The 16,207-nt window shown below is 33.2% G+C and overlaps 1 protein-coding gene across 6 annotated transcripts in view; it reads right to left on the reverse strand.

The window, feature by feature from the left end:
• ANKIB1 (ankyrin repeat and IBR domain containing 1) overlaps positions 1 to 16,207 on the reverse strand; it is a 154,259-nt gene that overhangs the window by 81,829 nt on the left and 56,223 nt on the right. For all 6 annotated transcript variants that reach the window (XM_052001111.1, XM_052001114.1, XM_052001110.1 and 3 more), the window contains 2 exons: positions 7,662 to 7,844; positions 5,324 to 5,441 (listed from right to left, as the gene is read on the reverse strand). In XM_052001111.1, coding sequence (XP_051857071.1) covers positions 5,324 to 5,441; positions 7,662 to 7,844 — 301 coding nt within the window. The remainder of the gene's footprint in view (positions 1 to 5,323; positions 5,442 to 7,661; positions 7,845 to 16,207) is intronic.

The following is a 16,207-nucleotide window of genomic DNA, read 5'->3' on the forward strand; positions in this document are numbered from 1 at the left end:
AAATGAAATTTTCTGTTCAGCTTTGGTCTTTTTTTAATCAAAAATGTTTGAAAGTCCTCTATTTCATTGATTTCATTGATAATATCCCCATCCCCCCTCAACCCCTAAGAAAGATTATACTCAGTTTCATGGAATAGTGATTCTTGGTTATGTCCTAGGTGTTTTACCTTTCAGAATATCATACTCCAAGCCCTCTAAATCCTTTAATGTAGAAACTGCTAAATTATCTAGTTATTCTGACTCTGACGCCACAATATTTGAATTGTTTCTGTCTTTTTGCAATATTTTCTCTTTGACCTGGCAGTTATGTAATCTGACTAAAAAGTTCCTGAGAATTTTCATTTTGGGGGTCTATTAGGAGATGAATAGATTCTTTAAATTTCTGTTTTGCCTTCTGGTTCTAGGATATTAGGACAGTTTTCCTCAAAAGATTTTTTAAAATATGATGTCTAGTTGATCACGGTGTTCAGTAATACAATAATTCTTAAATTATTTATCCTCCATCTCTTTTCTAAGAAGATAGTTCACATTTCCTTCTATTTTTTTCTTTCTTTTGATATAATTTCTTGATTTCATGGAATCATTAGCTTCCACAAATCCTTAAAGGATTTTCTTCAGTGAGTTTTTGTCCCTTCTTTTCCATTTGGCCTCTTATAGTAGGTGGCACAATAGATAGAGCTGAGCCTAGGGTAAGAAGGTGCATTTTCAGAAGTTCAAATCTTGCCTCAGACACTTAGTTGGTGTATGATCCTGGGAAAGTCACTTAATCCTGTTTGCCTCAGTTTCCATATATCTGTAAAATGAACCAGAAAAGGAAATGGCAAACCACTTCAGTATCTTTTGTCAAGAAAATGCTAACTAAAGCCAGGAAGAGTTGGATTTGTCTGAACAACACCTTAACTTTTTAAAGTGGAATTTCTGTACATTTTCCTACATGTTTTTTGTGCTTCCTTTACCAAGAGGCTGACTCTTCATGATTTTCATCATTCTCATTTCTTTTATTTTTTTCCTCTACCTCTCTTAGTAGATTTCGAAAATTCTTTTTTCTTAGGTTATTTAGCTATTTTGACATTGTTATCTTTTTCTGAGTTTGCATTTTGATCTTCCCTGTGAGCATCGTAGGTTTTTATGGACAGGTTCTTTTAAGTTTGGTTTAGTTCTTGCATATTTTTCCAACCTATTCCTTAACTTGTAATCTAATGTTAAAGATGGGTTCTGCTAGAGTGTAAGGGATACTGTTTCAAAGCTTTGATTTTTTCATATCACTATTTTCAGTGCTAATTCTGGGCAGCTTTAAGTTTTTGGTTCGTCTACAGTGAAATGATTTAAGTCATTGCTCTGGGCTAAGGTCTGTGAGCAATCATAAATAGTCTTCTGCTTTGGATCTGTCCATTTTAATATCCTAATGTTCTTTCTCATTCTGGAACTCTCCTAAGAGATTTACTGAATGTGTGTGCTAGAGATGTGCACATCAAGTCAAGTCGCAAGCATTAATTAGGTTCCTACTGTGTCATCCATATGGTAGGTGATGGGTATAGAAAGAAAGACAAGACTCAGTTTCTACTCTTGAGTCGCTCACGATCCATTGGGGGAGAGACAAGATTAAAGAGGATCAGAAAAAGCTTCACAGGTAGAAGGTGGGACTTTGGCAGATTCAAAGAAAGAAGTTAAGATGATAAGGGGAAGAATTCCAGGCATAGAAGATATCCAATGAAAATGCAGATTTGGGAAATGGGGTGTCATCTATAAGGAATGGCAAGGAGGACAATATCATTGAACCAAAAAGTACATGAGGAAAATTAAGATGCAAGATCTGAAAGACAGAAGCAGGTCAGGTACTGAGGGATATAAGAAACAAAAGAAGATTTCGGTCATGACTAAAATCATGATATGATCAGACCAGTGCTTTAGAAAGAAAAATTTTAAAGATACATGGAAGATGGTCTGGAGTAGGAGGTGACCTGAAGCAATAAAAGTTGCCACAAAACTATTGCAATAATTCAATTAAGAGGTATTGAGGGCCTGAACAAGGATGATAGTAGCATAAGAGATAGAATCAACAGAACTTGAACACACACTGGATACATAGAATATGAGGAGTGCTTGGGTGACTGGGAGAATAGTGATAACCTCAACACCTATAATAATGTTGAAAAGAGGAAATGGAGTTTAAGGACAAGTTTTAGACATGCTGAGATATCTAAAAGACAGTTAGAAATATATACTTGGTAGTAGAGAAAGAGGAATGGACAAATAGATTTGAGAATCATTTGCAAAGAGAAGATAAATGAAGCCAGGGGAATTAAATAAATGGAGAAGAGAACCCCGAAAAGTATCTGAAAAGACTCTCTACCTTTGCATGCATGATGCTGGTGAAGACATGTTCAGTAAAAGAAACAGAAAACAACAGGTCATATTATTAGTTGGAGGATCAGGAGAACATTATGCTGAAAACAGAGAGAGAAGAAAAAAAAAGTGACTGAAAAGTGTCAAAAGTCTGCAGAAAGTTCAAGAATGAAGACTAAAGAAAGGTCATTAGATTATGCAAATAAGAGATCTTTTCTAACTTTGGAGAATGCAGTTTTGATGGAATGATGAGATTAGAAACGAGAATGCAAAAAGTTAACATAAGGGAAAATGGGAACAATCTACTAGCAAAGACAGGAGGGAAAAGGCTCACTTTTGCAAACACAGAAGTTTTTCTTTGGGGGAGACATGTGACACCAGTTATGAAAGAAAATAATGGGAGAAAGCATTGAGATAATGTGAGATGAGGAAGAACTTGGTGACTTCCCAATTTCTTCAGGGAAATAGTAAAATCAGATTCTTAGCTAAGAAAACTGGGAGTAGTGGGAGATATGGAAGATTTCAAGGATGAATAAAATGTTTTGGAATAGCAACTGTAGAGAATAGGAAAGTGAATTGATTAAGAAGATATAAACAGATGGCCTCATTTATTTTATGTAACATAATTTTGCAATGGATGTTCACGGCAGTTTCATGATTTTCTGGTTTCATTCAGCAGCACATAAGGAGCAAAAATAGCAAATTGTAGGACTTTAAGACTGAAGCATGGTAGGGAAAAATCTCAGAGAGTATGATCCAAGAACTGGTACACTGAGGGATCAAGATGAGGAAGGAAACAAAGTACAGCCAGGGAAAGAACTGAGGAAAAAAGAACTGAGTGGCAACAATGAAGGTGAAAATTGTGTGTTTGTTCACATCCCTGTCTCAAATCAGGGCGGTTAAGAGAAGGCAAGGCTCCCCAGTAAGTAGCTTCCCGTAAGAATACTGTATAGAAAAGAAATCAGCCACACCACCCAGAAATGTGGTTCTAAGAAATAAAAGAAAATCTGAAATAAAAAAAAAAAAAATACCTCCTGAAACAAGAATATATAACACTAAGCTGACAAAATAGGAAAGCACACACAAACAGTAGACAGTCTGAAAAATGTCAATATTTTCCATGAGAAATATGTCAAAATAAAACACCAACAGAAAATTACTTTTATAACTGGAGACTTGTAGGCAAGATAAGCTTATCCTGAAAAATGCAATATAATTCTATAAGGAAAAATAGTTCTTTAATAGAGATCACTTTTACCTACTACTGTTGGGGTTAAAAAAAAAAAAAAAAGATGAGAAGAATTCTTGAAATACAAACAGAATATTAAGAAAAGCCTAGAAAGATAAATACATGAACAATCTAAAAGAAGAGCTAAATAATGAGTATTTATATTTTAATAGAAGAGATCATTGTCCCTCTACAAGCATTGAGGAGGGAATAAATAATAACTAAAATAAAGATTAAAAAAAACTAAACCCATGATCTTTGTTCAATGATCTTTTCTCCTATTAAAATATAAATACTTAATCATCATTTAGCTCTTAGATTGTTCATTGTATATTTATCTTTCCAGGTTTCTCTTATATTCCATGTTTGTATTTCAAAAATATTCAGAATACTCTGTATTTAGACAATTTGGGTTGCTTCAAGGCTTGGGTTCAAATTAGAAATCCAAGATCTAAGGAACTAAACCCTGGAGCATAAATCACTTTTCACACTTGTAACTTGAGTAGTGGTAGCTTCAGTCCTGTGTGAATCCATGGGCCTGGCTAGATTCTGCAACTTTTATTACAAGCCACGTTGATCCTCACCTTCAGGCCTCTCCCTCTTTGAATGCTAGAGCCATAATGAAAGCCACTTCTGCCTTACTCCTGCAAAAGCCATATCAATCTATTTTCTTTTGGCTCTGATCTTTCTCCTTCACTACTACTACTACTGTTTCCATTAGAACATAGGCTGAGGGAGAAAAAGGACTGCCTTCATTCCTGTACTTGAATCTCTAGAAGTCAATGCACTATACAGCAAATAATAACTGTTTAATGAGTGATTCTTCATTCAAATCCCAACTCTAACATTTATCACATGGATGGATGGACTTGAGTGGAATCATTTAGCTTTACTGACCTAAGTTTCCTTAAAGGATAAAATAAAGAGGTTGGACCCAGTATCTACTCATGACCTTTCAACTCTAAATTTGTAATCTTGCAAATTCAGAAGAAAAGAATCTATGCAATCCTAAATAAGCCATTTAACCCTCTTTAAGAGATTCAATTTTTTTTTTGTCTATAAAACTCAAAAGTTTTAAAAGTCATTTCAAAAGCTGTAAATCTTGATAAGCTGTTGTAAAGAGTGTAGGAGGTACAAACACAAAGACCCCAGTTCAAATTCCATGTGTGAAAATCACCTCTTCAATTCTGTTTCTTTTTACTGAATCTATTTCATAGGGTAATTGTATTGTTCAAATGAGATATTACCTATAAAGAATTTTAAAGAACTAAAATCTTATAGAACTAAATAAATTCCAGTTGTGGTTATAATTTAGTAATAAAAAAATACTCACATAAAATAAAATGAACACCCTTGGAACCATTTTCTTTTAAAAATTTTAATAAAGTACGACCATATATCATGAACATTTTCTAGTTGGATGGTAATTCCAAAAAAGGAGGACTAGACTCTGGAAACTATTTTCTAAACTGTGCTTAAACTATACTCTTTGCTAAAATGTGGCATTGTAAATGACATGAAAGCAGATTACAAACCACAAAATCCCACGTATACTTTTCTGTTTCCCTCATTTGAATCTATAAGATAATCAATACCTATTGATTCCCTAACTAATCTATTACCTAAAGCTTGATTTGCTGTTACTAAAAATAAAAAATCTTTACTTATCTTTAAAGTATAAGTATATACTTTATAAGTCTTCATATAAGTACTTAAATCATCTGAAAGCTACTATGTTTCTGTCATTACCATGAGCTCTGAGTAAAGCCTCAGCAGTGAACAATGGGGCCTGAAGCATGTCAGCAGATTCCACTATCAGCATATCTTTCAGTCTTCGAAGATCCTGTGGTCTTAATCCTTCATATGGCTGTGAAAAGAACAGAATCAAAAGTAAATCAGATGTTGATTAACTGAAGTTTAAAAAAAAAACTTTATTATTTACTAAAATATTACTATTATTCTATATTCCTATTGTGAAGAATAGGAAGCAGCATGTGGTAATACAAAGAGAACAGGCTTTTGAGGCAAGACAATTATGTTTCAAGTCCTTCAAAAATCCTTTAAAAACATATGATTTACAAACATCCCAAAACAGCAACACAAGAAAAATAAACTATTACCAAATACAGAATAATGAAATAAATTATATCATTCTGAGAAACTATTAGGGGAAAATCTTTTAAAAACATTTATTAGGTTAAAATAAAGCAATACCAAGCAAAACCAATAAAAGTTGGAGTTAAAATTAAAAACTTAAAGAATGGAGAACATACATCAAAAGAAAAGGAAAGAATAAAGTGAATGCAGAAGTACATAAATCAAATTCATGAGCAAACAATGAGGGAAGATAATTTCTGCGGTCCTCAGGAAAAAAAAAAGTCAAGCTATAGGGAAAAAGGATAAGGTAACAAAGAGAGAATTGAAGGAGGGAGGAGAGAGGAGATCTTGAATCAATAGGGAGAAATGTTCCTACTAAAGAATATTCACAAAATGAAGAGAGGGATATTTTGTAATAGGATATAAAAATCTTACAATGGTTATCATCTATAGGATATTGGTGCAGAGCTAGACTGTGTTCCTATGAACAACATTAAGTCTAAGAAGAATGGAAATTTTGGCTCTTAGGAGGAATCTCTATAATGCAGGATGATGGAAGGGCATAAAAGTAAGAGACAGCAAATGAGAACAAAATGATTATGGGAATTTGGGACTGAGAGGTACAATAGAAAAAAAGGGATAGAGGATATTATCAACAAAGGAGACAATGTAAAAATTGGTGATATTAGCAATATAGTCATAGTAGATCTAAGAGGCAACATTTATGTAGCAATTTTTTGAGCTTGCATGGAACTTTATATGTTGTCTTATTTAGTCCTCACAATAACCCTTTTTAGCTATGAAGATTCTAAACTGATAAAATTTAGAAATAAGTTTACTAAATCATCCAATTCTCCCTGTGCAACAAGAGAACTGTTCGGTTCTGCACACATATATTGTATCTAGGATATACTGTAACCTATTTAACATATAAAGCACTGCTTGCCATCTGAGGGGGGGGGGGGGGGGGGGAGGGAGAGGTGTAGAGGGAGGAAAGGGAACAGAAGTGAGTGCAAAGGATAATGCTATAAAAAAATACCCTGGCATGGGTTCTGTCAATAAAAAGTTTAAAAAAAAAAAAAAAAAGAATGAGTCATTCCTCAACTGCTAAATATTCAAAGGATACAAACAGGCAGTTTTTCAATGAAAAAGTCAATATTATATGTAGACAAATGAAAAAATATTCTAAATCAATTTTGATTATAGAGAAATCAAATCAAAACAATTTTGTGTTATCATCTCATACCTATTAGATTGGCTAAAATGATAGAAGGGAAAAATGACAAATGTTGGAGGGAAATATACAAAAATTTGTATATTAATACACTGCTGAAAGAATTGTAAACCTAGCCAACCTTTCTGGAGAGCAATCTGGAATTATATTCAAAAAATTATAAACCTATGTATCCTCTGACACTGCAATACCACTCTCTGCTTTCCAGGCTGATCAGAGAAAAAGGAAAAGAACCTTTATGTTTTAAAATATTTATAGTAGCTCTCTTTGTAGTTACAAAGAACTGGAAATTGAAGGGATGCTCATCAATTGGGGAATGGCTGAACAAGCTGGTATATTATGATGGAAGGCTACTGTGCAGGAATGATGAACAGATTGATTTTAGAAAAATATCAAGATACGTATGAAACAATGAAGAGTGAAATGAGCACAACCAAGCAAACATAGTATACAGTAACAGCAATATTATTTGAAGACTTTGATTAAGCTATTCAAAGTATTACCCCATGAAGGAAGATGCTATCCACCACTACAGAAAAAAATAGAAACTTGTATAGTATCACATGTATCTATATGTCAAATGGTAGACTTCCTAGTACATGGTGGGCAGAAAAGGAAGGAGATAAATTAAAAAAAATTTTTAGGAGAGATTAAGGTTACCTATCAACATGACTACTATCTGCTATAGCAGTAAGATGAGAAAATACACATCCTGATAAAAAGAAAACAAAATGATCTCTCTCTGAATGAGATTACCTCTCTTTTGTCCAAAGCAGCATATTCAGCTTCTATGTCTTCAGCTTCTGGATCTCTTGAGAAAACCATCTGAGATTCAAGAGTGAGGGCCAGGTCTTTGTGATGCTGCTTCTCAGCACAATCACAAGGAGTATCTTTATTTTCATTCTCAGCAAACAAGTTTCCACCATGTTTTACTAAAAGCTGGAAAAAATATTAAAATCAATCAATAACACAGATTTTAAATGAAGGTAAAAACACACATGATATTCAAGTAGTCCTTTAAAAAGTCTGAAAAAGCAATCTCTATGCATTTATTGTATATATACATACCTACACACATACATCTAGGCAGTTAACATCAATATCAGAATTTCATTTTTAACACAATTTAAAAGTATTTAAGATTTTACTAAGTGTAAGATATGAGAGATGACAGCACAGCTAAGATTGAAGTCAAATATACCTCTCTATACAGATTAGCTATGTGACTCCGGACCAATTACACAACTTGTGTGTCTCAGGCAATTCTCTAAGGTTATAAATAATAGAGAATGTGTTGGTCTCCATTAGTAAATGGAAATCTTTATAGAGTTCCCTATAACAAATGAAAAGTCTTGAGGCCATTGTCATTATTACTCTTGTTCAGCTACAACAAGGGCTTATCATTTATCAAAGCTATCTAGAAATACAACAAATATTTCTTGGGCATCTAGTATATGTAAGACGTCATATTAAACGTTAAGAAGTCATAAAGTTAAAAAACCCTGATCTCCAACCTCTTAAGTTTAAGTTTAGCTCAGAAGAATGGATATATAATTAGTAGGGTCCTAGTAGCCAGGAGGCCCACTGCATAAACTATACTTCTCATTCAATGTGTTATCCATGGACCCAGTGGATTAGATGCTGATCTTGAACCAGGAAGACTTGGTTCAGCCTCAGACACTTAGTACTAACTATGACTCTAAGCAAGTCACTTAGCAAGCCACCTCAGTTTCCTCATTTGTAAAGAGCTGGAGAAGGAAAAGGCAAAACTCATCAGTATCTTTGTCAGGAAAATCCTAATTGGGGTCCCTAAGAGTTGGACACAACTCAAACAACTTAACTACAGCTTCTGGAAGGGGGGGAAATCAGCTTCTACCCTAGTCTAAGCTAGTTTAATAATAAAAAAACTAGGCTTCATTTTCACCTCCTTTAGTTACTATAATCCTACGCCCACCCAGGAAATCAGCCTTCAAGCCCTAGCAGCTGGTTTTCTCTCCTTAGGGATTAATCCCTTCTCATACTCTACAAATATACTGGGTAGATCAATTTGTTTATGATCCATCACACATAAGATGCAGTTGCCAGTTAATGCTGAAATACTCAATTTGACTGAAATATGGGGAAGGAGTGGGAACTGGAAAGGCCTAAATTTTACTGAGCTGACCAATTATAGTTGCTCTAAGATATTCTACAAGCACACACCATTAATTGCATTTTTTAAAAATGGGTAAAGCACAATATTTGAAAGGACCTGTCAAATGTTAAGAATTTTGCTACATACAAGCCCAACAAAACTACAGTAAATACTAAATTTTTTCCTAAATATTTGAAAATTTTTTTGATCATCCTTTACAAAAAAAAAAAAGAGTAAAGCAGAAAGTTCTTGATGTTTCTCTTCTCAGTACCCTTAATACCTATAGCAGGTATATGTCGGTAGATGACTCCTTGGTAGGACTAGTATCATCTGGGTCACTCAGATGCTATTGAGCAGACTAATGCTTGAATGTTGAAAATATTTTCGAAATGTCATGGCAGTCAGTCTCTTCAGCTCTAAACTGCTTTCCTGGAGGCCCAGTCAGTTGGGTCTTAGTTTGCAAGTCCACTATTACACAGGGACTACAGGGATTATTTTATCTTCCCCAAAGTCCCAACCAATGCCAGGCATTTAAAAACAAAAACAAACCAAAAAACCATACCCATCAAAAAACAAAAATCAATGTGCACAACAGGCTCAGACTAGTACATGTCTGTCTACTTTCTGGGATTCCAAACATAAAAATTATGGTTTTAAATGATAAAAGGTTTACATTATGACTTCCTATTAGACTTACTTCTGTTACTTTACCAGCATAGAACTAAGGATACATGTTCCATTAATATCTGTATATACCACATCACCTAATACAGTAACTTTTCTCTAATAGATGGCTAACATAAATGTTTTAATTAATTGGTCTTAAATCCCCAATAAAATTAATCTACGAGTTTAGAACAAATTTAAAGTATATGGCCCTAAATCTGCTTTACTTTTATTTCATCAATATGGAAAAAATTTTAATTGCAGATTTTAAAGCCTAAAGAACAAATGAAAAAGTGATAAGCAATTAGTTTTAAAGAAGAAAATCAGTATCTCATGCTGTCAAAGGGAAAGTGAATAGACCAGAAACTAGATGTGTGTGTATGTATGTATATTGTAGTATTTTTTTTTCTATTTTACCTGTCTCAGTCTGAGTATGTATGTATGTATGTATGTATGTATGTATGTGTGTATATATATATATTTATTTATTTATTTTGCTGAGGCAATTGAGGTTAAGTGACTTGCCTAGGGTCACACAGCTAGACAGTGTCTGAGACCAGATTTGAACTCGGGTCCTCCTGACTTCAGGGCTGGTGCTCTATCCACTGCGCCACCTAGCTGCCCCCTGAGTATATATTTTTTAAAATTATTTTAAAAGTTTTACTTGCTACCTATGGTAGCTCATGCCTTCAATTCCAGGTATTGGGAAGACTGAAGTTTTTGGTTTTTTTGGAGGGGGGAGAAGACAACTGGGGATAAGTGACTTGCCCAGGGTCACACAGTTAATGTTAAGTATTTTGAGACCAGATCTGAACTCAAGCCTTCCTGTCTTCAGGTCCAGTGCTTTACCCATTGCAACATCTAGCTACCCTGCTAGTGCATTTTTTGAGCTCAGAAGTGTTCTGAATAATCCTGGGCTAAGATAACTAGCTATACATACTAATTATAGCATTAATATAAATGGAAAGCCCCAAGGAACAACGGGTAACCATGTTGTTTAAGAAGGGGTGAAATAGTTCAGGTTGAAAAGAAAGCAGGTCAAAGCTTCTGGGCTGATCAGAGTAACTAACCTCATACCCAGAACTAGACCCTATACTGCTAGCCTAGGGGAGATAAAATGACTCAGTTTTTAAAAAAATAAAAAAATCTAATTTTTAAAAAAGTGAAAAAAGGGGATGAGTGGGAAGAAAAAGAAAAATGTTTTCTTTGCTGAATTCTCTCCCTTTTGTTTTCTTCTGTTTACAAAAATGGAAGTGGATGAAATTGAGTCCTTGATTTATTAAGCAATTTCACTATATTTTTTATTATTTCATTTTCTTTGTCCTTTTTTATCTTTGTCATCTGCACGTGAGTATTATGTTCCCTTTCCCTACACAATGACCTTTCCTTTGTAACAATAAATTTCAAAAAAAGGAAAAAAGTAACTGAACAAAGTCAACCTATTTATAGTACTGGAGAGTAAATGCAACATTCCACATACATTTCCTTCTCTGCAAAGAGGAAAGGAAGATTCCATTTTTAACAACTTAAAAAAAAAAAAAAAGACTTGGTCATTATAACTATCTCATATATTCGGTTTCAATTTTTAATTCCATTTATATGTTGTCGTCAAATAAAGCTTTTACAATTCTAAAGGCATCGGTTCATGACTTCCCATGCTACTGAATTTGCAGTTCTATACAGAATAATAAATTGTTATTCATGTACCAAAGTTTAGAACTTACTCAATATAAAACTTTACTGATTAAAAATTCATTAAGACTTTTGGGACACCTTGTACTTCAATAGATAATTATAACAATAATCACACCAATTTCCAAATAGTACAAACTATATCTCAACCATACTTTCTCATCAAACAAAATTCTTTTCTATCATCTCCAGAGGAAAATCTCTACACTGCATGATTAGCCTTTCTCTAAGTATTTTAATATTCTGTGAATACCAAAGAACCACTCAGGCTGTCTGCCTGCAATACTTTGTACTCATGACATAATTGACCCACATCCTTTAATGATTACATATTTCTTGGATCTAAACCTTTTTAAATTTTTTCCCCGTACACCCCAAGGCATATGCTGAAACCTTACCACAATAGTCTTTGGACCACCTACAGTTTTAATTCTTAAGATATTCTGACACTGCATAATTTGTAGCTGTACAACATATCACACTAAAAGAATATAGATGTTAAAAAATCAGGTTTTACTGACAGGGATATGCTTGAGATTCTTGAATTTCCCAAGATAAAAATCCAACCTAATTTTTCATTTTTTGTATTTAATTTTAGGTTCAGATCACTGTTCATAAGCAGTACACATGTACTAATGGGCCGATTATCCAACTGCAAATAATACCTAGACAATAGAAAATTTTCATCCAACTGATTTTTGCAATATGAATTATTGAGTCAGTCAAGGATTTCATTAAGGAGGTTAATATTCTGGGATTTGTTGGAATTCCTATGATGCTGTTGGCAAAAAGGAGCAATTAAAAGACCTGGTGTTCTATATGCATTTAAGTGACATTATGTATGACAGTGGTAAACACACAAGTCTGATGTATTCATCACTGTTTTTCTAAAAGACATTTGACACAACTTGATAGAGAACAAATTTTAAGGCTTTGATTTCTAACGCCGAAAACTTAAAAGAGAAAAACATAATAATCTTGGATTTTCTATACCTATCAGACAAGTAGACGACTTTCCACGTGATGTGCTATCAAAAAGTGTTTTATCACTCTCATCAAGAATTTACAGGCATGACAGGAGAGGCTTGTGAGTTTTAGTTACAAACTTGATCTTTTTTTTTTGAGCGCTGCTGCCAGAGAGCTGTTAATATCATTCTTTTCATTTGGCTATCTTGAAAATTCAATTCCTCTCTTACTTTTGAAATTATGTTGCCTTTGGCATGATTTTACATCTACATATCTGGTTCTGATTCAACTGCTTTTCCTGGCTTTTGTCTTCTTTAATGCAATTTTTACTCCTTCATAGAGCACACAAGTAATGAAGGTGTCAAAAAGCAAAAATATTTATAGTTCTATAATTAATAATAAAAATTGAATGTTATGAAAGTGGGAATGAATATAAAGTCAACACTAACTTTTGTTATCTCTTACATCACAGTTCATCTATCACCAGCCTTGTCAACTCCTTCTCTGAACTCCCAACTCGACTTCAATCTGGCAAAGAAACAATGGACAAAAGAATAGACCATTGCTTAGATCTTGCTCCTTTGGTCCACAGATATTTTATGTCCAACTTGACACTAAAAGAAAGGAGACTCTAAAGGTATCACTTTTCAATCATATTATAAATTTTATTCATTTCAACATTTCTTTCAAAACTCAGTTACAAAAAAAATTTTTTTTTTTTTTTTGCCGAGGAAATTGGGGTTAAGTGACTTGCCCAGGGTCACACAGTTAGGAAGTATTAAGTGTCCGAGACTAGATTTGAAATGAGGTCCTCCTGATTTCAGGGCTGGTGCTCTATCCATTGTGTCACCTAGCTGCCCCCAAAAACTTTTATAGTAAGTCTCTGATTAAAGATTTCTTGCCCTGTACCAAGTGATGTAGCTAATGAGTATACACATGCTCTTTTTATTCTACCATTGCATGCTTACTATGCAAGTATTTCTAATGAAACTTTCCAAGAAACTCAATGGGCAATGTGGTATATGGGAGGTCCATTCTAAAATAATTAACATCTTTGTTACAAAGGATAGCTTGCTGAGAAAAGAAGATACTTTAAAGTGAATATGACATTTAAAAAAGAGGTTAACAATGAAAATTAGATATTTTTTTTAAAAATCAAAAATTCTAATTCTCTAAATCAAAAAATCTTTAGTCAATTAAGACCATCCTTTAAGATTATATATATATATATATATATATATATATATATATATATATATATATGCCAATCACTGAATATCATGCTGAGACAGAATTTTCTGTCTTTAACCAACAACAAAGATTTTATTCAAATCAAAGTACTTAAAGTGTTAAGTATTTTACTTTATGATACCACTATGACATCATAAGATCACACAATTTTAGCACCAGAAGAGGTTTGTAGATTACTCAATTCAACATTCTCATTTTAAATTTGACAAAACTGAGGAAGAGAGGTGCTCAATTGCCTAACTAAAGTTAAAAGAGACAGTGACTGAGGTAGAGCTAGTACCCAGTTTTAGAATCCTTTTATGTACCTTTTAAAACAAAATAAATAAAATGTTAATATTTCTGAGATGCATTTTATTCTAATGAAAAATAAAATCTTTGCTGAAGCCTCAAATCTTTCTATTCATATACTTAACATAAAGAACAACAAAAAATGGAGTAACAAAGACAGAGTTGCCTGAATAAAAGCAAACAGATGATAAGACCAGTCATGAGAGATCTGATAAGTCTCTGAGTCTCTCCCATCTTCTTTTCAGTAGAAGATTGTGAGATTTTCTCAAGATTTCTTTCCTCCCAAAGATTTTATGAATGTTACATAACAGGTCATATTTCATTCTATTCAACTTATTTAATCATGTTTGAAGTTATAAGGAATCTGAAAACCATTATTCCATTTTCTTTGTCCTTTTTTATCTTGCATGTGATTTGCATGTAATTACACATACATATGCTTTCTCTGTAAAACTCAGCTTAACAAAATGTAATATTAAATTATATTTACTGCTAAATGTAAGGAAAGAAAGTATAATGTGAGGAAAAATACATGCTAAAATTGATGGAGTGCTATTCAAAGCCAATTTTTTCAATAAGGTAAGTTGAAATGATCTCTGTATTTAATAAAGGTAGCTAAGATAATTCATATGATCCTACCAAAAGCACTTTATATATAACTAAAGATGTTTTGTTGATAACAGCATTGAAAAGCAGTCTCTTAAATCTGCTACTAATGCATGTAACCTTATCTTGTGACATGATATACTTGTAGACAAAGTAGAAACCATATGGGAAGGGATAGGAAAGCAGAGGCACTCTGTCCTTTTATATTTACTTGATAGTCAGTATGAGAGACTAATTATTTTAATTATTTTAGAATGGACCTACCACACACCATATTAAATTTCTTGGAAGGTTTCATTAGAATCATGTGGCATACCAAAAATATTTTTTTAAATGTAGTCTTAGAGACCAGGACTTTTAAAGTATAAAAGATTATGATAAAGTATGTGCTAAGTTGCATGTGAAATAATTATTGAAAAGCTTGATTTAATTACTAAGGCAGAAAATATTATAAATTCTTGCTTTAAGGAAAATATTATATTCTTTCTAATCACTGACTATTGGTCAAATATTTCATATAACCTGTAAGATGAAATCTATACAAGTCCTTTCATGATCAATAATCTCATTACATGTGACTATTCCTATCACCAATAAAGACTGCAACCTTCCATGTTGCTTCATTCTGAGCATTTTTTTGGCTGTAATTGCTTCATAAACCTCTCAAAGAAATAGTAAGTAGGGATACTGAAGGAAGAGATGTATCTATTAGCCTGTCAATCTGTCTTTTATCATTGCTAGAAGTCCAGTCTACCTACTTTTCTTGTCATATGTCTTCTATGTTGTTTTTAATGCTAATTCTTGGGTATAACATTGTTGATAATGTGCTGTACTATATTTAAACATAAAGTTGCCGTCTGGGTTATCTGACATGTATCGGAGGTGGTGGAGAATAAGTGCTCTTAAATTTAATTTTTTTCTATTTAAAGAATCTTAGGGATAAGATAGAAGAAACTATAGCCAGTTAGTCCAATCCCTGTCTAGAAGATGAATTCCTTTTGTTATTTCACAGACTACAGAGGTAGTAACCAGTCTCTTCTGCTCATTTGTTAACACTGGCTACAATGTTCTCTAAACAGCTGGGGTAAGAGTTGACATCACAAAATTAAGAAGTGGAAACAGAATTCAATGTTTAACTTATAATGAAGGTGAGATTCCATGAATTTTCAGCTAGGCTGCACTTGAGGTTGTCTTCTAAAGGAACTTATCAATAAAGTCTCACTTTTTGATCTGAATAAAGAGAGTAAGGAATACCTATGGGCCAGGGCCCTGGTGACATGAGTTCTGAACTCATAATTAGACTTTTGAGGAATTCTCAATTATCTAAAAAGAACCATTACCTTGGTTGCTAGGAACAAAGCCCAGACAAAAGGACTTATTGGAAATATTACAAAAGGGGGAAAAATGCTATTGAACATTTTTATATAGGCAAGAAATGAGTTGTGAAATAGTTCCATTATTAACTTAGCTGCCCACTGAATAAACCTTTCTCCCTCTTTTTTCAAAATAGAAATTCTCCCTTGTACCAATAAATATAAGCAAAATAAATCAATCAATACATTGGCTTCTGTATAGATTGTTCTCATAAAATGTTACAAAAACTAAAAGCAGGAAGGAATATACAACGGTAGCTGCTATGTTCTTCATGGTCACATATAAAAGAATTATGATCTTTTTTATTCTTTTGGAATCTTTTGTT

This window comes from Antechinus flavipes, chromosome 5 (assembly GCF_016432865.1).
Source record: "Antechinus flavipes isolate AdamAnt ecotype Samford, QLD, Australia chromosome 5, AdamAnt_v2, whole genome shotgun sequence".
Taxonomy (NCBI): domain Eukaryota; kingdom Metazoa; phylum Chordata; class Mammalia; order Dasyuromorphia; family Dasyuridae; genus Antechinus; species Antechinus flavipes.